Genomic DNA, 22,543 nt, shown 5'->3' with positions numbered 1-22,543 from the left:
CTTAAATAAGCAGACCAGTCTTATCTTGTAATCAAATAAATAAACAATGAATATTTAAATAATAAATAAATATTCAAATTATTATTCATTGAAAAAGTCACACTTTAATGAACAAATTAGAACAGAAAGAGACAAGTATTACAGTATTGTTATATTCAAAGTCTGTAAAGAATAAAGCTCCAAAAATGAATAAAAAATTAGATTATTTTGTCAATTAAATTGCAATGAAAGTCACCGCCATTTTTCAATAACATTTTGAGGTTGGTCAAAAGACTCTAAACATAGAGAAGATATTGCATGTGAAAGTTTGTGGATTATAATGTGTATTGAAAGGCCTTCCCATGTGTGAGCAAGGCCAATTGCACTTTGTACTCTAACGCTATCTCTGAAATAAAAAAAAACAAAACAAATGGTTAGTTCATTGATGATCTGTGGATTAAAATGTATGTTTTAAAATAATGGAACAAATAGCTTACCTAGCTGGAAATCGAATGTAGGCTCTGCAGTCCTTCTTTTGAAATTTCAAAATATCGATTGGTACTGAAACACCATAGTCTCCAAAAGCATCTTTCATGGAAGACATAAGGATCAAACTTAATTTTCTTTGGCACAAATCAAGTTTTTTAAATTGCGTTCCACTGAAAATAAAAACAAACATTAGAATAAAATTGGAAAATTATCGGCTTGCCAGTTGAACTCAGCGAACCATCAAAACACAAATAAAACCAAATGGAGATGATTCGATCATGATAAAAATTAAATTGCCACGTTACTTACACGCTAATATCAGCGAAAATATAAAATCGATCATCACGAATGAATCTATATCGTGTACTTTTTACCACTTCCATTGTTAAAATTTGATTAAACTTGCATGTAAAGTTATTAGGTAAGTATACTGGGTGGATAAAAATAAAGGGAAAAGGAGCTCGGTTTAATGTGCTCAGTGATTGTGACTCCACATGGCAGTCATATGCACATTTTCTGGTTTGCCCATATGTCTAGTCGATTTAAACTTTGTTCTTCATCATTTATCAAGTTTGTTTAATATGTTGATTATTATTTACATGTGCATGAATTAAATTAAGTTAAATAGTACCATTTCTCATTATGGAAAAGGAGCAATACCGTGAAAGTCGTCAGGGCTTAAAGATAAGTCATCTTTGTTTTGGTATTCCCAGCTCTTTTCAAATCCAAAAGCAAAGTCAACTACAATGTGTCAATAAAACATTATACGAAGATGCAATCAGCAGTAAAGGTTCAAAAAACAAAGCGGCACCTTACAGTGTGCTTGACACTCGTTTAGGTAAGTTTATCTAGTTTATTTAATCGAAAGTTGAGCCAAATAAATGCTAATTTATCTATTTTTATGTTAATCCCCAACTAGGAACAAGTCAGAATGGACAAAAATGTGAAACTTGTGGAGATGGATTGGCCGAGTGTGTTGGACATTTTGGACATATTGACCTTGCCTTACCAATTTTTCATGTTGGTTATTTTCGTTTTATCATGTCCATCTTACAAACCATTTGTAAACGGTGTGCTAGAGTTTTGATCGCCAATGAAGTTCGTGTTAAATATTTGAACCGTCTCCGTAAACCTGAGCTTAGTTACTTGGAAAAGAAAAGTCTTCACAAAGAAATCTGTGATAAATGTAAAAAAATTAAAGTATGTTCCTTCTGTGGTTACCTCAATGGTACGGTTAAAAAAGTTGGTCTTTACAAAGTTGCTCATTTAGTGCCAAAACCTACAGTCAGCAGAAAGGATAAAAATGCAGAAATCGAAGAATTGTCATCTGATTTGTTGGGTTTCATTGAAGAAAACAAAGAAATGGAAGATTACATTCGTCGATGTAAAGCCGAATTTTTGGATCCTCTCCGTGTTCAAAATCTCTTTAAAGAAATTCCAACTAGTGATTATTGCTATTTGCTTATCAAAGATTTTCACCCATCAGATTTAATATTAACCAAAATTCCAGTGCCTCCAGCTTGTATACGTCCATCTGTTCTTAATGAGCTAGAATCAGGATCAAATGAAGATGATCTGACTATAAAGTTGAGTGAAATTATATTTGTGAATGATGTAATTCAAAAACGAAGGTCAAGTGGAGCAAGTATTGCAATGATTATCGAAGATTGGGATTTTCTACAACTCCAAATAGCTCTTTATATAAATAGTGAAACCTCTGGTATTCCGTTAAATATGAGGCCTAAAAAACTTGGCCGAGGACTTGGAGTGGTAAACAAATATTCAGCTTAATATTGAAACCCATGTAAGATCGTAATCCTGGCTTAGATCTACGAACTAAATCACGAAATTCTGGTAAAAATGAAGAATTAAGATTAGAGATACACAATATTTTATAGGCCGCTGATTCACGTTCTGATTTCACTCTAGAAGTTGGATAGTCATCATAAGGATCTCTAACACTTCCACTTCGCAATGAAACATTTACAGGTGAATCACGTCCACGTCTACGGTCAGATGGTGATTTGATTCTATTTCGATCACGGCGTGATTCAATTGGACTCCGGTCTCTCGAGCTGTCGTCGTATCTAGGCATTTCGAGTCACAAATGAACTTTTCAATTTAATGAACAAAGTAGAACAAAAAGAGCAGAAAATTTGTAACTTACAAGAGACAAGTATTACAAGAGATATTGATTGTCTGTAAAGAATAAAGCTCCAAAAATGAATAAAAAATTAAGGATAGAAAGATATTCTTGGATTGCATTTAGATTATTTCATGAATTAAATTGCAAGAAACGTCACCGCCATTTTTCAATAACATTGTGAGGTTGGTCAAAAGACTCTAAACATAGAGAAGATATTGCATGTGAAAGTTTGTGGATTATGATGTGAATTGAAAGGCCTTCCCATGTGTGAGCAAGGCCAATTGCACTTTGAACTCTAACACTATCTCTGAAATAAAAAAACAAAACAAATGGTTAGTTCATTGATGATCTGTGGATTAAAATGTATGTTTTAAAATAATGGAACAAATAGCTTACCTAGCTGGAAATCGAATGTAGGCTCTGCAGTCCTTCTTTTGAAATTTCAAAATATCGATTGGTACTGAAACACCATAGTCACCAAAAGCATCTTTCATGGAAGACATAAGGATCAAACTTAATTTTCTTTGGCACAAATCAAGTTTTTTAAATTGCGTTTCACTGAAAATAAAAACACACATTAGAATAAAATTGTGAAAATTATCGGCTTGCCAGTTGAACTCAGCGAACCATCGAAAAACAAATAAAACCAAATCGAGTAAACATAGAAAATGATTGTTAAATCGATTTCGATCATGATAAAAGTAAATTGTCAAGTTACTTACACGCTAATATCAGCGAAAATATAGAATCGATCATCCCGAATGAATCTATAACGTGTATTTTTGGCCAATTCCATCGATAAAATGCGACTAAACCAAAATTTTAAGTTAGATAGGCAAGTTAGTTTAAAGATTTATTTAATTATCAAATAACTTCAACCCAGTATATGAAAATTAAACCGAAATCAAGAAAGAGAACAGTGTTGAAGCCTGTATTAACTTTGACTGACAAGTTGATGTGAGTTTAACCTCTAAAGCTATTTCTAGGTAAGCTATTTTCACTATTTTCAGGTAAAATTCAAACATCAAGTTTGTCTTATTTCTTTTAGGATATTTTGTTCCATGTAAATCTGGATTATCTTAATTATAATTCAATATGATAATCGTCATGAAAGTTAAAAAAACAATGTCAGTTGATTCCGATGATATATTATTGATTAGAAAGTTAATATCACTAAGCAAAGTTTACCTGCAAAACATTTTTTTGTTTAACGAGGAAAAATGTATCCACAATTGAACACTTTTAGAGTCACTTAATTTTTATGTCAATTCACTAATTAATCAACAATATGTTTATTAAAGATTTGATCGATCAAATAAATAGTTGTAAATGAAGTAAAAGACTGATTTATGTACAATTTTTCCTGAAAATTGGATTACTTGACCAAACTCATAATTCAAATTCAAAGTTAGTTTTCTGAACTTTTCTGAATTCAATGTGCATCTTAAAAATTGATGCGCCTTGGAGTAGTTTGACATGGAAATACGATTAGTGATTCGCACTTATAAGTATGACTGTTCTTCAGTCATCAGGATCCAACAGATATGGCAAATCATTACAATACTCTTTTAGAAAACAGTGTTTCATGAAATCGAGTCCACGACCAATGCGAGTTTTTTTAGCAGACAAATGAGGCCACTTCTTTGATATCTTAGGTCTTTTTTGGTAATATAATGAAATTGAACGATTGTGGTCCCTGCAGAATTGATCAATGTATCTTGTTGTATTTTCGTCCACTAGTTTCGGTTCATTGCCTCTGATATCAATAAGTGTTATATGAGGTAACAGATTTATAATTTCAAGAACATTTTCATGTGAGATGCAATCATAGCCATTTCTAATTGCCAAATGTTTTAAATTTGGATACTTGTACAATACACGTCGCAAAATGGACCAATTTGGGTAGGCACTCTGTAATGTAAATGTGAATAATATAGTTATAATGATACATGTAACATCGAGAAAATCAAAACCTTAGATTATATACTAACAAGTTGTAAAACTAAATCTTCTAAAAAAAGATTTTTAATTCCACTGTTGACAGAAAACTCATCATCGCGATCAATATAATGATATGCACTTTTCAGAACTGGGCACTTATCGGCAAGGCTGAATCCATGATAATCATATCGAGATCCCCATTGAGAAGAGCCAATTACTTCTAAAATTTCTAGCTTTTCAAGAGTAGGTCCAGTATAGAAAGTGTCTTCAAAATCGTCAACTGTTTCATGAGCAAAAAGATGCACATAAAGAAATAAAGTGAAAAGTGTGATTATTATTATATTAGCAAAAAAACAGTTGAAACTTACGTGTATGGTGTGCGATATGAAGTCGCTTCAAATTTGGAAAATATTTAGCATATTCGCTCAACCTGGAAATAGGACAACGGTCCACATGTAATTGAGTTAACATTGGTCCTTGGATATCATTGGCAAAAAAGTCACAGAAGTCGTCGATTGCTAACATTTTGAGTGATGGGTTACAATTAGTAAAGTTTTCTAAATTTACTTGGGAAAAAAGAAACCCTTCGACGGTTGGATTCGAGAAACAATCAGGTTCACAACTATTTTCAATGATCTAAAGAAAAATAGACTTCATGAGATTCCAAAGCAACAATCATCTGACATTTAAATTTTAAAATTAAATTAAACTAACCTTAAGTTTAGGAAACCATTCTAATCGTTCAATCAGGCCATGCCGATCTTCATAGTCATATAATATAGTATTTCTAACAGGATAGCTTTCAATCGGTCCATAATCTAAATTAAAAATAAATAAAATATTATCATTATTATGCAAATTTATTTGCTATCAAAATTGTGTTAACTTTAAAATTTTAACTCACCCGCTAAATACTTAACATTTGATAGTCTCTGGGTAACTAAGCATTTCCATCTTTCGCAAACTGTAATGTTCAAAACAAAATGAGTAAACCATACTTATAATTATTACTTTTTTATGTTTAATTGGACGATTCGTATAATATACCGATGCAAAACCATTATTGGAGTCCTCTGAAAATTTATTCATTAAAAATCTGAATTGAATTTATTCGTTAATTCTTTTACCATGACTCTGTGACATTTTGAGAGTGTGATATTATTACAAGTTTGACAGTATAATCATATGGAGGATAAAAAGTAGAGAGATATTGATGATTTGTTTCATATTTCACCCGAATCCAGGGATAAAGGAAATGAGCTAAAATTTTCTATATTATTTACTTATATCGAGATGAAAACTAGACTTACCGTGAGAGCAATTTAGAAGTGTCCCAAATTTATCGAAAAAATTGAATATATGTAATAAGCAGTCATCAGGCAATTTATCGATGTCCATTTTTAAAACATGGAAAGATTTCACGATCAATACAAGATGATATACTTAAAAATAAGGGTTGATTATCAATCAATGTTTGATGAAAAAATAATGAAACTAAGGAACAATCTGATTATATCGAAAAAAGGTGTAAAAATGTTGATAAAAATCTTATTCACATTTGGATTATATTTTTGCATTGAAATCTTGTCTGAAAGTTTTATCAATAGATGAAAAAGTCAGAATCAGATTCAGGTTCCAAGCAAATATTCTAATCTAAATAGGCTTTTAATGTGAATAATTGAAAACTAAAAATACAAGAAAATCTTTAGGGGAAATAGCTCATTTTTGCTATTTATCGAGATGAAAAATTTTGTTATCCGACGAAAACTTGCAACAATTTTACTTAAACTTACTCAAAGACATTGAACATGTTTGTGGTTCATTTAATAAGTCGAAAGATTAAAGATTCATTTAACATTGAATCTTCATAGAACGGAAACTTTTACAGTCTCGTGGATTTTTCGGAATTTCAATAAAAAAGTCTATTGAAAAATCCCATAGAAAATTGTCAAAAAAGGACAATTTCATCAGTAATCAAACAGAATAATTAAATAATGGTAATGATTAGAGATTTCAAATCTTTGGCAATGATCATATGGAGTTTGAGCTTTCGATTGATATCCATTTTTCTTAATTAAAATCACTGATCATTTTTAATCAACAATTTAATTTAGAACTTAAAATTTTCAAAAAATGATTATTTAATTAAATCACAATTGAAGTATGTTAACCAATGTTTTTAATCATGAAATTGGGTGCAAATTAAAGAGCAAACATTGATTAATAATTTAAGAAAAAATCGAAACAATTGAATGAATAAAACTATTTTAATTATTAAAAACTGTCGGAGACTTTGTGGTTTACCTAATATTTAAAGAGATGGTTAGTATAACGAGTAACCGCCAAATTCCAGATCCATGTTTATACTAACCAAGTAACCACGGAAACATGATTGTGACTCCACCTGGCAGTCTCATGCACATTTTCTGGTTTGCTCATATGTTTCTAGTCGATTTAAACTCTTTTTTTCATCATTTATCAAGTTTGTTTAATATGTTGATTATTATTTACATGTGCATGAAATAAATTAAGTTAAATAGTACCATTTCTCACTATGGAAAAGGAGCAATACCGTGAAAGTCGTCAGGGCTTAAAGATAAGTCATCTTTGTTTTGGTATTCCCAGCTCTTTTCAAATTCAAAAGCAAAGTCAACTACAATGTGTCAATAAAACATTATACGATGATGCAATCAGCAGTAAAGGTTCAAAAAACAAAGCGGCACCTTACAGTGTGCTTGACACTCGTTTAGGTAAGTTTATCTAGTTTATTTAATCGAAAGTTGAGCCAAATAAATGCTAATTTATCTATTTTGATGTTAATCCCAACTAGGAACAAGTCAGAATGGACAAAAATGTGAAACTTGTGGAGATGGATTGGCCGAATGTGTTGGGCATTTTGGACATATTGACCTTGCCTTGCCAATTTTTCATGTTGGTTATTTTCGTTTTATCATGTCCATCTTACAAACTATTTGCAAACGGTGTGCTAGAGTTTTGATCGCCAATGAAGTTCGTGTTAAATATTTGAACCGTCTCCGTAAACCTGAGCTTAGTTACTTGGAAAAGAAAAGTCTTCACAAAGAAATCTGTGATAAATGTAAAAAAATTAAAGTATGTTCCTTCTGTGGTTACCTAAATGGTACGGTTAAAAAAGTTGGTCTTTACAAAGTTGCTCATTTAGTGCCAAAACCTACAGTCAGCAGAAAGGATAAAAATGCAGAAATCGAAGAATTATCATCTGATTTGTTGGGTTTCATTGAAGAAAACAAAGAAATGGAAGATTACATTCGTCGATGTAAAGCCGAATTTTTGGATCCTCTCCGTGTTCAAAATCTCTTTAAAGAAATTCCAACTAGTGATTATTGCTATTTGCTCATCAAAGATTTTCACCCATCAGATTTAATATTAAACAAAATTCCAGTGCCTCCAGCTTGTATACGTCCATCTGTTCTTAATGAACTAGAATCAGGATCAAATGAAGATGATCTAACTATAAAGTTGAGTGAAATTATATTCGTGAATGATGTAATTCAAAAACGAAGGTCAAGTGGAGCAAGTATCGCAATGATTATCGAAGATTGGGATTTTCTACAGCTCCAAATAGCTCTTTATATAAATAGTGAAACCTCTGGTATTCCGTTAAATATGAGGCCTAAAAAACTTGGCCGAGGACTTGTGCAACGTTTGAAGGGTAAACATGGACGATTCAGAGGTAATCTCAGTGGTAAACGTGTTGATTTTTCTTCTCGGAGTGTAATATCACCTAATCCAAATCTTAAAATCGATGAAGTCGGAGTACCAAAACATATAGCCAAAATCCTAACTTTCCCAGAAAAAGTTACTCCTGCTAATATTACCAAAATGAAAGCACTTGTCACTCGAGGGGCAGATGAACACCCAGGAGCCAATTTTGTAGAAGATAAAAAGACAGGAAACAAAATGTAATCTTTTAATTTTATTCTTATTTCAATTTGTGGAATCTAATTGTAGAGCAAACTTTAATCATTTCTTTATCCGTCTCTTATACCATATATAGATTCTTAAAATATGCCAATCGTCGAAAGATTGCTTCTGAAATTAAATATGGTGATGTTGTCGAAAGGCATTTGGATGATGGAGATGTCGTTATGTTTAATCGTCAACCTTCCTTGCATAAACTTAGTATTATGTCTCACAAGGTAATTAATTATAAATTGGTAACATTTCTGTAATTATAATTATTTCAATTATTCTTCTTCCAGGCTCGAGTTCATGATCATCGAACTTTCCAATTTAATGAATGTGTTTGTACTCCTTACAATGCTGATTTCGATGGAGATGAAATGAATTTGCATTTACTTCAAACAGAAGAAGCAAAAGCAGAAGCATACATCCTTATGGGTATTTTATCCAATATCATCACACCTCGAAATGGAGAACCATTGATTGCTGCAATTCAAGATTTTATCACTGGAGGTTACCTTCTTACTCAAAAAGATTCATTTTTTGATCGATCTAAAGCGTGTCAACTTATCAGCTCCATTCTTGGCGAAGCTCAAGGCATAGACAAAATCATTCTTCCTCGTCCATGCATTCTTAAACCTAAAGCACTTTGGAGTGGTAAACAAATATTCAGCTTAATATTGAAACCCGTGGAAGATGGTAATCCTGGCTTAGATCTACGAACTAAATCACGAAATTATTCTGGTAAAAATGAAGAGTTATGTGCAAATGATGGATGTAAGTACTGAAAACCTTTTAGTCTAAATTCTTAACTTTTTCTTCAAATTTAATATCGGTATTTTTTTATTTTTAGTTGTAAATATTAGGGATAGTGAACTTCTTTGTGGGACAATGGACAAAGCAACTCTTGGTTCTGGAAGCAAAACCAATGTTTTTTACATCATGCTGAGAGATCTTAATGCTGCTGCAGCTGGAATGGCTATGTGGAGATTAGCTCGCGTAACTAGCTATTATTTAGCTAATCGTGGATTCTCCTTGGGATTAGAGGATGTAACACCCACTGAGCAATTACTTTATTCCAAAAAATCTCTCTTAACCACTGGCTATCGAAGAGTGAATGAATACATTTCTGATCTTAAAGACGGAAAACTCGAGAGATTACCTGGAAGATCAGCGGAAGATACCTTGGAATCTATGATCTTGAAAGAATTATCAGTCATTCGAGATCATGCTGGTAAAAGCTGTCTTAAAGAGTTGTCAGTAGATAATGCAGCTTTAGTCATGGCTATGTCAGGATCTAAAGGATCTCTTATCAATGTTTCACAAATGGTTGCCTGTGTTGGTCAGCAGGCTATTAGAGGTGGTCGAGTTCCTGACGGATTTGGCGGACGTTCTTTACCTCATTTTGCACACAGAGACAAATCTCCACTCGCAAAAGGATTTGTTGAGAACAGTTTCTATTCTGGTTTAACTGTGACTGAATTTTTTTTCCACACCATGGCTGGTCGTGAAGGTTTACTTGATACTGCTGTTAAAACTGCTGAAACTGGTTACATGCAAAGACGTCTAGTTAAAGCACTAGAAGATCTTGTCTCTCATTATGATGGCTCAGTTCGTAACTCTAGAGGTGAAGTAATCCAATTCATTTACGGTGATGATTCTTTAGATCCAGCATGCATGGAAGACAATGACAAACCAGTTAACTTCGATCGTATGATGTTACACGTTGCTACTACTCATCCAAGTGAAATCGACCCGTCTTTGGATCCAGGAATGCTCATCGAAAAGTCTAAACAGCAGATTGATCGATGGTCTAGTAATATATCTGATTCGTTTAAAACAGAAGTGAGGTTGTACATTGAAACTTTAGCTAATAAACTAGCTAAATTTCGTAGCAATTATATTTGTGATGATTTTAATAATGTACTTGGACAAGTTGGTAGGATAACTGAATCTCAATTGATTCAGTTTTTAACTTGCTGTGAAGACAAATATCTAAGAGCCAAACTGGAACCAGGAACAGCTGTCGGTGCAATCTGTGCTCAAAGTATTGGTGAACCTGCCACCCAAATGACTTTGAAAACTTTTCATTTCGCTGGAGTTGCATCCATGAATATTACTCAAGGAGTGCCTAGAATCAAGGAATTAATAAACGCTAATAAAACTATATCAACACCAGTTATTAGAGCAGCTTTACTAGATCCCAAAAATGGAGAAGAAGCTCGAGCGGTGAAGATGAGACTTGAAAAAACTACATTAGGACAGATATGTGAATTTATAGAGGAAGTAATTCTTCCTGATGATTGTTTCGTTCTCATCAAACTTTACATGGATCGAGTTAAATTATTAAAAGTAAGTATTTTACATTATTTGAATAATTCTCATTGTAGCCTTCGTTTATCATTTTAAAAGTTGTGTCATTCCGAATTCATTGATTTTCTTTTTCTACGTTTTTTATAGCTCGAGGTTGACGTCAATTCAATTTCTAGTTCTATTTTGAGGTCATTGAAAATTCAATCTCATCGCATCAAAATTTACGGCCGTAATCTTATTCAAGTTCATTCTGGTTCACCTTCCGAACTTTGGCAGTTACGAGAAAGTATCTGTAATGTTGTTGTTAAAGGAATACCTTCACTGAAAAGAGCTGCTATTAGAATGGAAGGAGAAGCTGAAAAATCTAAACATTATTTGATGATCGAAGGAGAAGGATTAAGAGATGTTATGGCAACCTATGGCGTTGATCCCAATCATTCTTACTCAAACAATGTCATGGAAATAGCTTCTTGTTTGGGTATAGAAGCTGCACGTGCTTCCATAATCAAAGAAATTAAAGTTACCATGGAAAACCATGGTATTAGCATCGATTCTCGCCACTTAAAGCTTCTAGCAGATACAATGACTTATAGAGGTGAAGTCTTGGGTATAACGAGATTTGGTCTGGCAAAAATGAAAGAATCTGCTTTGATGCTTGCTTCGGTGAGTATAAGTTTCTTTATATTTAAATTTCTGTAATATTTCTTGATTTTAATTTTGCTTTCTTTTTCTTTTATCCACAAAGTTTGAGAAAACTGCTGATCATTTGTTCGATGCTGCTTACTTCTGTCAAAAAGATCCTATCCTTGGTGTGTCTGAATCAATCATATCAGGAATGCCCATTCGAATTGGAACTGGTTTCTTTGATTTGATCAGAAAACAAGAATTTAATAAATCACAATATTTCGACCGAAAACTTATCTTTGAAGATGAAGAGCTCCATGAACCGTTTAACTTTGAAGTTGATCCAAGATACTTCCAAGAATAGTTGGACATTTTAAATTGTAAAACAAAATGAACCATTTGAGCTGTTTGTTTTGTTTTCGCGCAATAAATTGTTTTTACATAGCTTTTATTATTAACTTTATTCTGTCTATTCCTCGACTATATCACTATGCCACTATCATGATGTATTTAATATTTTTATCATCGCCTTACATAATTAAAGAAATCTAAATTAAAATGAAAAAATGTTAACATTTGATATTATTTGATATATTTGGTAATGATATTGAAATAATAAATTTGAACTGAGCACACTTAATCTTATAATTCCAGTGTGATTTCAAGTTGTATGGTTTATTATTACCCATTAAAATGCTTAAGTCCAACAAGTTAGGACTTTATATTGATAGTCAGGAAATACCAATCATTCCTAACAAGGTTATTCCTAATTTGTTTTCGTTGGAATTCGTCGGAGGTTATCTTAATTCAAACAATTTAATCATTTAAAATGATGAAAGTGTTAAATAGATTCTATAACAGTAGTTGGCAATTAAATCCAATTTAGAGTTATGCTTCAACATATTTTACCGCTAAGCAAATAAAGTAGTTGCGATTATGAAGACAATATCAATATCTTGTTGCGAAAAACAACTAAACTTGAACAGTCCAAACAAAATTAACACAATTTAATTTATTGCTAAGATGACGGAATCAGCTTTTGAATAAAGGCTACTTTTAACAATTAATAGTCAAAACAATTATTAACAGTTATCCTTGAGCTTGAATGTTGAAAATAAAAGGAGTATAAATTAGGATAGAAAGCTTTAAACTCATGGTTTGTAAAAAGTCTGTTGTTTGGTTGTTACTGAAAAGACACAATTGTTAATAACACAAATGGGCGAAAACGGGTAAAAATTAATTCTTTGCAAATTTAGACTCTGTCAGTTTGTAGGGAATTAAAACTGAATCCATTTATGTTGTTTAAAATTTTCTCTGATCCCTAGTTTTCGCGGTAATCGAGGTAAAAGTTGAAACTTCGATCTCCTTTTATACAATTATGAAAGCAGATTTTGCCATGGAACCTCATTTAACTGATGTAACTTTTGATGATCAATCATAAAATGTACTTCTTTTGATAAATAAAACTTTTCTTTTTCTGCAAAACAGATTAGTTCGATTTTAATTTAAACCGATCGGTTCCTGTCACCTTAAGAGTTAGCGAGCTTAAACTTATTATTTTTCCATAAAAATTGTTGGCTCAGATCATGGATTAAATACTTTTAACAATTTAATAACGGTTCACTTGATGTCGGGCTTTAGCTTTAAAACTTTGAGCCTCAATATTTGATCATCGGCATCATCTACAATCATAATTCTTTCACCAATACAATTCTGTACTAATGAATAATCCAATTCAATTTAATAACTCTTCATTAGTGCATTTGGGTCATGGTTTTCGGGCTGCCAATGCACGAGTAACAACTTATTTAACAAACAAAACTCATCTAAACGCATATCTTGGTAAATAAACCAATTTTTTGGTTTAACTTGCAACTTGTAATGCAAAAAGTATCGCCAAATGCTCAAACATTTGAGTAAAGAGTTGAGATTTGGTGCGTTTTGTAGGGAAAGAAAAACTGAACCCATTGGTGCTATTAAATAATTCATCTAATGGACCGTTTTTGAGCAGATCGAGTTCGAAGTTGAAACTTTGATCGTCTTTTATTCAGCTATGGAAGCAGATTCATACGTAAAACTCATTTCACTGATGCCTCTTCTGATGAACAACCGGAAAATGGTTTTATTTTGTGAAATAACATTTTATTTTTCTTTAAAACAGATCAAGTTCGATTTTGAGTTAAACCGACCTCTTTCTTCGACCGTAAAAGTTAGAAAGCTGAAACTTATTATTTGTCCATAAAAATTGTATACACACCCCATGAATCCAATAATTTTTCCAATTTTGCAACAGATCTCTGAATTTTGGTCATTGGACTAAAAACTTTGACCCTCGATATTTCGATAATAGTGGTAGTTACAGTCATCATTCTTTGATCAAACATTAGTTTGTATAATGGTCTATAATATTTTGAAATATAAAAGCATTCAAGAAGCTACAACAAAAATTATAGCATTGTATAATTTATGTGTCAGATGCGAAATCTGATTTATAAAGTTAAATGGTTACTCAAACACAAATGACCATAAATGAATTGCAGCAAATTTCATTCGGTGTTAAGTTATATCATTTTGTAGCCCATATTGAAACCTAATGATTTGTTGAAGAATGGTGATTCTAGTCGATACCTTTCTCGAACTATCGAGGGTCAAAGTTTTACGTCCAAAAGCTAAAATCACGATATCTATTGCAAAATTGAAAAAATTATTGGATTCATGATGTGTGTATACAATTTTTATAGGCAAAGAATAAGTTTCAGATCTCTAAGTCTTATGGTCACAGAATGTGGTCGGTTCAACTCAATATCGAACTTATCCGTTTTACAGAAGACAGAAAATTACATTCCTTAAGATAAGTGCATTTTCTGGTTAACCATCAAAAGTTACTCAAGAAAACCAAGTTTCATGAAAAAATCTGCTTCCATAGCTGAATAAAAGACGATCAAAGTTTCAAATTCGAACTCGATTTGCTCAAAAACGGTCCATTAGATGAATTATTTAATAGCACCAATGGGTTCAGTTTTTCTTTCCCTACAAAACGCACCAAATCTCAACTCTTTACTCAAATGTTTGAGCCTTTGGCGATACTTTTTGCATTACAAGTTGCAAGTTTAACCAGGAAATTGGTTTATTTACCAAGATATGTGTTTAAATGAGTTTTGTTTGTTAAATAAGTTGTTGCTCGTACGTTTAAAGCCCAAATATCATTACTTAAATGCGCTAATAGGAATTAATTGAATTGAATTGGGTTATTAATTAGTGAAGAATTAATTTGGTGAAATAATGATGATTGTAGGGGCTATTATTCTGGAAATATCGAGGCTCAAAGTTTTAAGGTTAATGGCCAAAATCAAGAGAACTGTTGTTGGAGTGATAAAAGTAGTCAATCCATGATGTGAAGCGAAAGTTTTTATGGACAAAAGATAACTTTCAGCTCTCTAACTCTTATGGTCACAGAATGCGGCCGGTTCAACTCAAAATCGAACTTATCTGTTTTGCAGAAAAAGAAAAGTTCTGTTTCTCAAAATAAGTGCATTTTCTTGTCAGTCATCAAAAGTAACATCAGAAAAATGATTTTGATGGGAAAAATCTGATTGACTAGCTGTACAAAAAGCGTTCGAAGTTTCAACTTTTTCCTCGATCTTCTCAAAAACTATCGGATGAATTATTTGATAGTACCAATTGACTCAGTTCTTATGTCCCTACAAACCAACCGAGTCTCAATTTGAAAGAAACTAAATTTAAACCCGTTTTGCCCATTTGTGTCAATTTGAGTACAAATGTGATAATTGTGCTAATTGTGTCTTTTAGTAACACTGTCTTTCCTCATCCCAAGCTGTTAACTTGTCGATTTGATTGAAGATCCCGAACTAGACTATTAAATGTTTATGATAATAAAAGTGACAACAAACTAAACATATAAACCACAATTTAGCTGATTTATGAGACTTAAAAACTGATTTAGAAATGTTTAAATGTGAAACAAAAATAATCCACATTCAATGTTTTGTTTTCACACAATAAAGTGCTATTTGCATAACCTTTATTATTAACTTTATTTCTGTCTATTCCTTAACTATCATTATCATGATGTATTAAACATATTTTACATTACCAAATTAAAAAACCTTTTTTGTACAGAATTAAAGAAACAAAATCAAAATGATAATCGAAAAAAAGGATTGTTTGAAAACATTTGATATGATTAGGATTTACGAAGGTGAAATCAATAAATTTTAAGGTTTGTTTTGTCTCGGTTCATTTATATTTTTTGTTTGGTTCATCAGTTTGTCATCTTTTTTAATCCACCATTGAATTGATCATGATTTTTGGTTACAATTATCAATTCTAAATCAACAGAGTTCCAGTTCTTGAATTTAAATTATATCCAAATTGGTGAAACATTCATTTTGTTCAGCAGTATTCACTTTATACAGTCATTGTACATTTACAAGTTAGCCCTTAAAATGTGGTTAAATACATTTTAAAGTGAGATTCTTGACTTGTTTTGCTTTTTCTCATTGATGATTTTACATAACAATAATAATAATAAATAATAATAGCAATAATAATAGTAATAATAATAATTAATAGTATTATATATACACATATTTATCAGTGAATTTAGTATTTGTTTTTGCATTCTTGCTGTTCAACATAAAATTAAAAACAAAAAATGTCTCTGTAATATTTTCTTGTTAAGCTTACAAAAAGAAACAATTAACTCAACAAATTTCATTGAGTTGATCAATTATTCATAATCTGATTTAGCTTTTGCCTTATTTGTTGCCTCTTTTAATTTGAATGTTTAATTGTTCTCATTGAAAATTCAAGCAATTTACAATGAGCCAATGTGCTTCAAATGCTATAACCATCAAGATCAATGATATTTGTAATAAACAGTAATTACAATAACAGTAAATCATTGGTTTATTATTACTATTATTATTACTATATCAATAACCATTTTGGCCAAAAATAGTTGAACCTTTTGCTTTTTAAAACCAAAGGCCATAAATCATTGTTGTTCTTGATGAGCCTCTTGATTGGCTTGTGAGTTTGTCTAAATGTTAAACAATGTTGATTCCCGGAATCATTTCAACTGGTAAACTGGTCAAGTTGTCAATTGTAATCCAGATCATTTGAATGTGAAATAATCAAAACAATTTCAACAAAGCTTCTTTTCCCTTTGAGTTACGCAAAGTTACGTTCAACATTGTTGGTCTGACGGTTTATGGTTTAGCAGCAATTAATACCACAGGTTTTTTTTTGTTTCTTTGATAATCATTTAAATCATAATGTCGATATGCGAACAGTTACTAATTGTCCTGGTTCAACGGAACGAGCTGATGAGGTTCGTCTTGAAGATTCACCAAGATCTTTACTTGAATCTGGTGTTGATAAATGTTCAGTTGTTCCCAATTCACAGGGATTATTAACATTATTATTATAATTATTATTGTTATTGTTGCTATTTATATTGGCAGAACTTTCATCTGGTCCTGGGTTAGCTGGAGTTGATGATGATGGATGATGAGAATTGAATGAATGGGATGATGAACGGTGATCGGCAATTGGTTCATTGGATTGGTTTTCCAGGTCAAGGACTAATTTACTTTTATGAATGTCATTCATTTCTTCTTCGTCGTCGTCTTCTTCCTCATTTTCATTTGAGCCTCTGTGTTTCTGTAGCGGAAAAAAGAGAAGACAAAAAACAATTAATAATCAAATACAATTAACGGTTAAATTGGTTCAATGTAAAGCATGAGTTTTGTAAATGCAATTATTCAACAAAAAAGTCAACTTCAATTTGCCTATTGAAACCCATTCCATTGAAAATAATGGAAGACTCAAAATTTAGGTTTGACGTTTTCATATTAAAACCATTATCTGTCAATCGAGAAAGGCTTTAATCGTAGATTTATCTTCATGTGAGTAATATAATTAACTAATCAGTAGGAAACTCATCAAATTGGAAATTGATTAATCCCTTTGAGTTATAATCTTGTTAAAAAAATAAATAGAATCAACAGCAATATTTAAAGGTCAACTATACATTATTGATTTAAGCATTCAACTTATCCAACAACATTAAAAATGAGTTTTTTGAAGGGAAACTTAATCTATATCTGAAGCCATATTCAATAGATAATCCAGATAATTACATCATTTTTTTCCACATAATAGCTAATAATGACAATAATTTTTCGTTATTTCATCTCTTTTCAACGTTCACCATTCATTATGAACCAATTGTTGTTTTTCTAGGTTCATCTCTTGAACAATTTTTTGACAATGTTCATCTTACTGACATATTTTTCCCAGCTATTGGATTCCAGACGTTAGTTCAACGTGAGACATGTTTGAAAATTTCCTCCCTTTTCTTTCTTCTTTACTCTCTGTTTCATATTTTTCATCGTCTATTTTCCTCTTTGCCTTTGCACCAGCATCTTGAATGCAAGTAAAATCCAGAGAAAAGTTGATCAAAGAATTTTCTTCGCCTTCCTTACCCTAATTGCTATTTTTAAAAGAAACAGTTTCACCAATCTAAAGCCTTCAACAAGATCATCACTGATGCTTTTTTCACAAAATGCTAAGAAAACATCAATATTTATCTATTTTCTCCTCTTCTTTTCTCCTTCTGTTTATTCAATCTTGTAAATATGAATAAAATAATTGCCATCACAAGTTGAGTTATTGAAGACTATTCAACTACTTTTGTTGTTTCCTTTATGTGATCTTCCCTTAATCTTGATTGTCTTGATTATCCAACATCATTACAATGGCAACTTATGCAAATCCAAGCATTTTAAAGTGGACTTTGTTAGTGACCAACACGATAATCTTCTTTTTGACCATTGCCCTTCTTATGTACACCTTAGTTGACTATGTTGGCTTTGAAAATGAAACCAATTCTGAACATAAAGACGATACTGAAGTCGATAAAGATGATGGAAATTTTGATTATCACGATGATGACCAACCCAATGAGGATAAACCTTTACATCCAGTGAATCAGTTTCCCAGTATTGGATCAACTTCAGTTAGAGTGATTGTACCAATGATTACCATGTCCGTTTCAATAGTAGGAATAATTGCTGCCAATGATGGAAGAGTTCGCCTTCTCAATATAAATGGATATTTATGCTTTTTGTCCTTTTTTATCAAATATTTGTTCATCTTTGTTTCCCTTCGAATGGCCGGTCTTTCATCGTCTTACGAGTCCTTAGGGTCAGTCATCTTTCCTCTTTACCTCACAATTGGACTAGTTGAGTTGATTCTTGGGATGTCCTCATGCCAATTGTCATCCATAATAAAACGAGGTGTTTCAGCTAAACCAAGAATTGAAAAACTTCCAGTTGCCTCTGTTGTCACATAAAAACAAATTGTGATGATAATTATAGTTGAATATTAACTCAAATTTGATTCTTTTACCCTATTAAACAATAAATGCCAAATTTTTAATAAAACGAGAAACAATACCAAAGAAAACCCAGAGAAAATTTGATGAACGTGAATCTTTCCCAGTGAGGTGGACAGAATGAAAATTTCAAAGTTGAGTTGAAGATGATTACCTCAAATTACGTTTTTGTTGCAAGTCCAATCTATTAATCCAGTTAGTTTCCATAGATTTATTAGTAGTATTTAATAGTTTAATCTAACAAGATTACATGCAACCTTGTGTTTTCAAATTAACAGCTTCTTATTTTAGAGTTGGCAACTCACAATCTTATTTTTGGCAATTCAATTGCTGATATTGGATTAAATGTTGAACATTCAACATTGTCTCAAGTAAGTATCTAGTCAAGCAAACTTATTTTGACAGATGAGAAACAAAAAGTCAGCGCCATCTAATTAATTTCAATTGAAACCGGATTAATCCCAAAAACGACGTCTTTATCGAGACTAGAGTCCAACTGAGACCAATAACTAACCATCTATTCACCAATAAACTGAAAAAAGCTTCATTAACACCATTATCAGCTAATAATCGATAAATCAAGACTCTAATTCAACAGCAGCAATAAATAGTCCAATGTTCATTTCTTATTCATCTCATAGATGTCTCTCTTTTCCTTCCAATTTTTTTGTTGAATCAACTTTGGATTTACTGTTTTTTTATAAAAAAAAGGTTGCAATGATTATAATAAATAATTGAGTTTAGTAATGAAGTAAAGGTAAACAAGAAATGCTTCCCTATCAATGATAAAGTAGCCTAACTAATTAAACGGAAATTCAATTTCCTAATGCAAAGCGGATCAAGATTCATCTCATTTGAATTTGAAGATTCACTATTTTTTTCATTTTGTTTGTACTTGAAAAAATAATGAGTATCATCATTGGAACAGTCTTGTAATCATGTTGATCATCATGAAAAATCTGAACTGCATCAGGTTTGAGCTGAAATAATCCTTTATGAGATTGAAAAGTGAATAAAGGAATCATATTTTGCCTCATTGTTAATGGCAATACAGTTTGTAAACAAACAATATAAATAGATTCAATGGTGGCTCTTTTGAAATAATAAACATTAAATTTGATTATCAGAGAGGCATTTTCACATTGACAATTGAAATTGCACTCTTTAAATCTAAACATCAATTTTGTACGAATGTGAATTGAATAAGATGTTTCAATTTATCTTCTTTATACACATTTTAGTGCATTTATTTTTGCCTTTACCGTTGTTTAAGTAATGATCTGATTTCATATTATCACCATGATTATTTTATCGTATTGATTTGATCGTTTAACAAGACGAATCAACAAGAATATGAATTAAACTTGTACCATTGTGTTCATATTGAAACTATCTATCACCAGCTAACATGATGATGATGATGATGATGGCAGTGGTGGTGATTGTTGTCGTTCTTGTTTCCATTGCTTTTGGTCATAAAGAGTAATTTTGCTTTTTTCTGGGTCTCAGATGGATGAAAAGGAAAACAATTTGAGAGTAAATTAGGTTCATGTTATTCAGTTCACGAAAAGTAACTTGAAGCTGAAAATGTATAGACAGAAGCAAGTGGGTGAGACAGAGAGAAGCAGACAGACATTCAGAGTGAAAGAGGAAGAAGAAGAAAACTATGAATGATCTCAGGGGAAATTTTACCATGAAAAACCACAGATGAATGAGAAAGGAGCAGAAGAAACAACAGCAATGGAAACAAAACAAAAGCTTAAGCAAAAATAAAGGCATCATTGATGGAGAGACAACTGGATCGCCATTAAAGGTTTCAAAGTCAACTTGTAAGGTAATGTTGATTTGGTCTGCACTGTATTAAACATTAATCAATATTAGTTCATTAATGAAAGCAAAAGTTGAAATGATTAAATTAATAAAATCAATAAATAATAAATTAGATTAGATTCAAATTGAAGACTGCAAGAGTTGTTCACAATAAATCAAAAGAGAGTAAAAAATGAATTGATTTGAGAGGAGAAAAATTTCCAAAGGTAAATGTTCAATTATTAAATTAAAATTAAGACTCAATAGACATTCAACCATAAAGTTGAATATATTATTGACGAGTCAACTATTAGAATCAAGGTGAAAATTTTTGCTACAATCTGATTAACTGGTAATGTAAATAATCAAAAATTGAAATCAATTCAACTTGTAAATTGTTCATCACCATGAGTTTGGCAGATTCCAGTTTTTCAACGTTTTTCATTTTACTTCACTTCATTTGGTTACAATTTTTCATTTCCATAGTTACTTTTAATTTAAATTGTTATCTAACCATTAAAAGCTTTGGTCTAGTTGATTCAGGTCAACCTTATTGTACTACAATCAGTGGAAATACAGGAAAAATGGTTTCTTTTGCCAAATGCTCGATGCAAATGAATAGGCTACATTTTTCGCATTTAATTCAACCTCCAACCTAACAAACAATGATCTTGCCTTTGCTGTGTCCAGTTATTATCTAATAGTAATTACTATTATATAATATATCTAACAATTTACTAGTTTAACTTTATTATTATTCATAACAAGAGATACAAAAAATAAGGGCAAAAGAGTGCAACAATATATTGTTAATGGACTTTTTGCTCTCACTGTGTTTCTTTTGAAAACAAAATAATAAAAATTGTAATAACTGGTAAATTAAAATATTATTAAATATATATTTTAATGGTAATAGTTAAAAATAATTTTCACTTTTTTTAGGTCTAACTATCCAACATTTAGATCATTTAAATATTAATATTTGTATTTAAATGAAATGCTACATAGGAATATTTTCACATTCAAATGATTCTCATTATGACTATGATTAACACTTTTATACACCATTTTGCTATACCTAATCCTAAGAGTACCTTTTATTTCAATTGGTTAATGATTAGTGGTCACGTTTTACTTCGCAATGAACCACATCGAGAAAGGATTTTTACTAATTATCGCTTATCAATGTGTTACAATTAGAGTTGGGTTGATTGGATCAGAAAATATTTTACTTAACAATAATTTAGTTGAAAAGGGTTCATTTTCAATTCAATAGCAGCTACACCATTTTCAACCTTTCCATGGACCGGTATTATTGTACACTAATGACAATAGATTATTGACACTCATAATCATTTGGGATATCAAGCAAACCTAAACAATTAAGGTATGAATAAAATCCAAATAACGAAAGGGAAAAGACGTGACGAATGAGTGAAATGAAGTTTTGACTTTTCCTCACTTTTACCATGCCTTTGAAGCCAAATTTGCTTTCTTTTCAACCTTTGTTTGCTTGACTGCACAATAAAACTCATGCTTAGCATTTCAATATTGAGTTAAAATAATAATGAAATGATATAAGCGTATTTACTTGATAACTTTTCCGTCCCAGGCAATTCCGACAACAAGAGGTGAAAATATTTTTCTTTGGATCAATACTAGTCACTTTGAGTAGTAACGGTGATTCGGGCGGAAGTGATGAAGGCTGGTTTGCCTGACCGTTAAAGGGTACATCAAGCTCAACAAATTCACGATCCTAGCAAAAAAAGAGAGAGAAATAAATTGAGAATAAATGAAGTGGAAATGAAACATGAAAAGTTGAAGAATGTAAATTGAGAAATTGAAGCATAAATCAATCACCCAGATTCTTCAACTTTTGC

The 22,543-nt window shown here is 31.5% G+C and overlaps 6 protein-coding genes across 7 annotated transcripts in view; 2 read left to right on the top strand and 4 right to left on the bottom strand.

The window, feature by feature from the left end:
* Positions 1-78: 78 nt before the first annotated feature.
* LOC149094859 (ribonuclease P protein subunit p14-like) lies at positions 79-972 on the bottom strand. Its single transcript, XM_089267022.1, has 3 exons — positions 778-972; positions 477-638; positions 79-385 (listed from the first exon to the last, which is right to left on the bottom strand). The coding sequence occupies exons 1-3, from the start codon at positions 849-851 to the stop codon at positions 232-234; spliced, it is 390 nt and encodes a 129-aa protein (XP_089123148.1). The 5' UTR covers positions 852-972; the 3' UTR covers positions 79-231.
* On the top strand, positions 972-12,014 carry Polr3A (RNA polymerase III subunit A). Its single transcript, XM_089266015.1, has 9 exons — positions 972-1,306; positions 1,388-2,253; positions 7,095-7,305; positions 7,386-8,496; positions 8,592-8,733; positions 8,797-9,274; positions 9,351-10,849; positions 10,958-11,473; positions 11,556-12,014. The coding sequence occupies exons 1-9, from the start codon at positions 1,111-1,113 to the stop codon at positions 11,796-11,798; spliced, it is 5,262 nt and encodes a 1,753-aa protein (XP_089122141.1). The 5' UTR covers positions 972-1,110; the 3' UTR covers positions 11,799-12,014.
* Positions 2,570-3,551, bottom strand: LOC107364372 (ribonuclease P protein subunit p14). Its single transcript, XM_015931704.3, has 3 exons — positions 3,337-3,551; positions 3,011-3,172; positions 2,570-2,921 (listed from the first exon to the last, which is right to left on the bottom strand). Exons 1-3 carry the CDS (start codon positions 3,408-3,410, stop codon positions 2,768-2,770), a joined length of 390 nt encoding a protein of 129 aa, XP_015787190.2. The 5' UTR covers positions 3,411-3,551; the 3' UTR covers positions 2,570-2,767.
* On the bottom strand, positions 3,891-6,286 carry LOC107364367 (uncharacterized). The gene is made up of 6 exons (XM_015931698.3): positions 5,866-6,286; positions 5,460-5,519; positions 5,270-5,373; positions 4,924-5,191; positions 4,606-4,835; positions 3,891-4,525 (listed from the first exon to the last, which is right to left on the bottom strand). Exons 1-6 carry the CDS (start codon positions 5,951-5,953, stop codon positions 4,136-4,138), a joined length of 1,140 nt encoding a protein of 379 aa, XP_015787184.2. The 5' UTR covers positions 5,954-6,286; the 3' UTR covers positions 3,891-4,135.
* A 3,424-nt stretch (positions 12,015-15,438) lies between the features above and the next one.
* Shal (Potassium voltage-gated channel protein Shal) overlaps positions 15,439-22,543 on the bottom strand; it is a 67,285-nt gene continuing 60,180 nt past the window's right edge. The window contains exons 6-7 of one of the 2 annotated variants that reach the window (XM_025161322.2): positions 22,255-22,419; positions 15,439-17,119 (exon numbers count right to left, since the gene is read on the bottom strand). In XM_025161322.2, the coding sequence (XP_025017090.1) occupies positions 16,727-17,119; positions 22,255-22,419 (558 nt within the window). In that variant the 3' untranslated portion in view covers positions 15,439-16,726. Of the gene's footprint in view, positions 17,120-19,048; positions 19,545-22,254; positions 22,420-22,543 lie in introns of those variants that run through there. The other variant, XM_015931857.3, reaches the window with a different exon arrangement.
* On the top strand, positions 17,303-18,854 carry LOC149094858 (uncharacterized). Its single transcript, XM_089267018.1, has one exon. The coding sequence runs from the start codon at positions 18,216-18,218 to the stop codon at positions 18,810-18,812; it is 597 nt and encodes a 198-aa protein (XP_089123144.1). The 5' UTR covers positions 17,303-18,215; the 3' UTR covers positions 18,813-18,854.

Source organism: Tetranychus urticae, chromosome 1 (assembly GCF_039701765.1).
Source record: "Tetranychus urticae isolate SD_2017Ah chromosome 1, NJAU_TeUrti_SD_1.0, whole genome shotgun sequence".
Lineage (NCBI taxonomy): Eukaryota > Metazoa > Arthropoda > Arachnida > Trombidiformes > Tetranychidae > Tetranychus > Tetranychus urticae.
The sequence above is the reverse complement of the archived record's forward strand: the minus strand, read 5'-3'. Positions and strand labels throughout refer to the sequence as shown.

Coding starts and splice junctions, on each gene's coding strand:
- LOC149094859 (XM_089267022.1), bottom strand. CDS start 851: ATGGAAGTGGTAAAAAGTACACGATATAGATTCATTCGTGATGATCGA. Junction 639..777: donor ATTTTCGCTGATATTAGCGT/GTAAGTAACGTG, acceptor TTTTATTTTCAG/TGGAACGCAATTTAAAAAAC. Junction 386..476: donor TACATTCGATTTCCAGCTAG/GTAAGCTATTTG, acceptor TTTTTATTTCAG/AGATAGCGTTAGAGTACAAA.
- Polr3A (XM_089266015.1), top strand. CDS start 1,111: ATGGAAAAGGAGCAATACCGTGAAAGTCGTCAGGGCTTAAAGATAAGT. Junction 1,307..1,387: donor TGTGCTTGACACTCGTTTAG/GTAAGTTTATCT, acceptor ATCCCCAACTAG/GAACAAGTCAGAATGGACAA. Junction 8,734..8,796: donor TTAGTATTATGTCTCACAAG/GTAATTAATTAT, acceptor TTCTTCTTCCAG/GCTCGAGTTCATGATCATCG.
- LOC107364372 (XM_015931704.3), bottom strand. CDS start 3,410: ATGGAATTGGCCAAAAATACACGTTATAGATTCATTCGGGATGATCGA. Junction 3,173..3,336: donor ATTTTCGCTGATATTAGCGT/GTAAGTAACTTG, acceptor TTTTATTTTCAG/TGAAACGCAATTTAAAAAAC. Junction 2,922..3,010: donor TACATTCGATTTCCAGCTAG/GTAAGCTATTTG, acceptor TTTTTATTTCAG/AGATAGTGTTAGAGTTCAAA.
- LOC107364367 (XM_015931698.3), bottom strand. CDS start 5,953: ATGGACATCGATAAATTGCCTGATGACTGCTTATTACATATATTCAAT. Junction 5,520..5,865: donor ACTTCTAAATTGCTCTCACG/GTAAGTCTAGTT, acceptor TGAACATTACAG/TTTGCGAAAGATGGAAATGC. Junction 5,192..5,269: donor AATGGTTTCCTAAACTTAAG/GTTAGTTTAATT, acceptor ATTTTTCTTTAG/ATCATTGAAAATAGTTGTGA.
- LOC149094858 (XM_089267018.1), top strand. CDS start 18,216: ATGGCAACTTATGCAAATCCAAGCATTTTAAAGTGGACTTTGTTAGTG.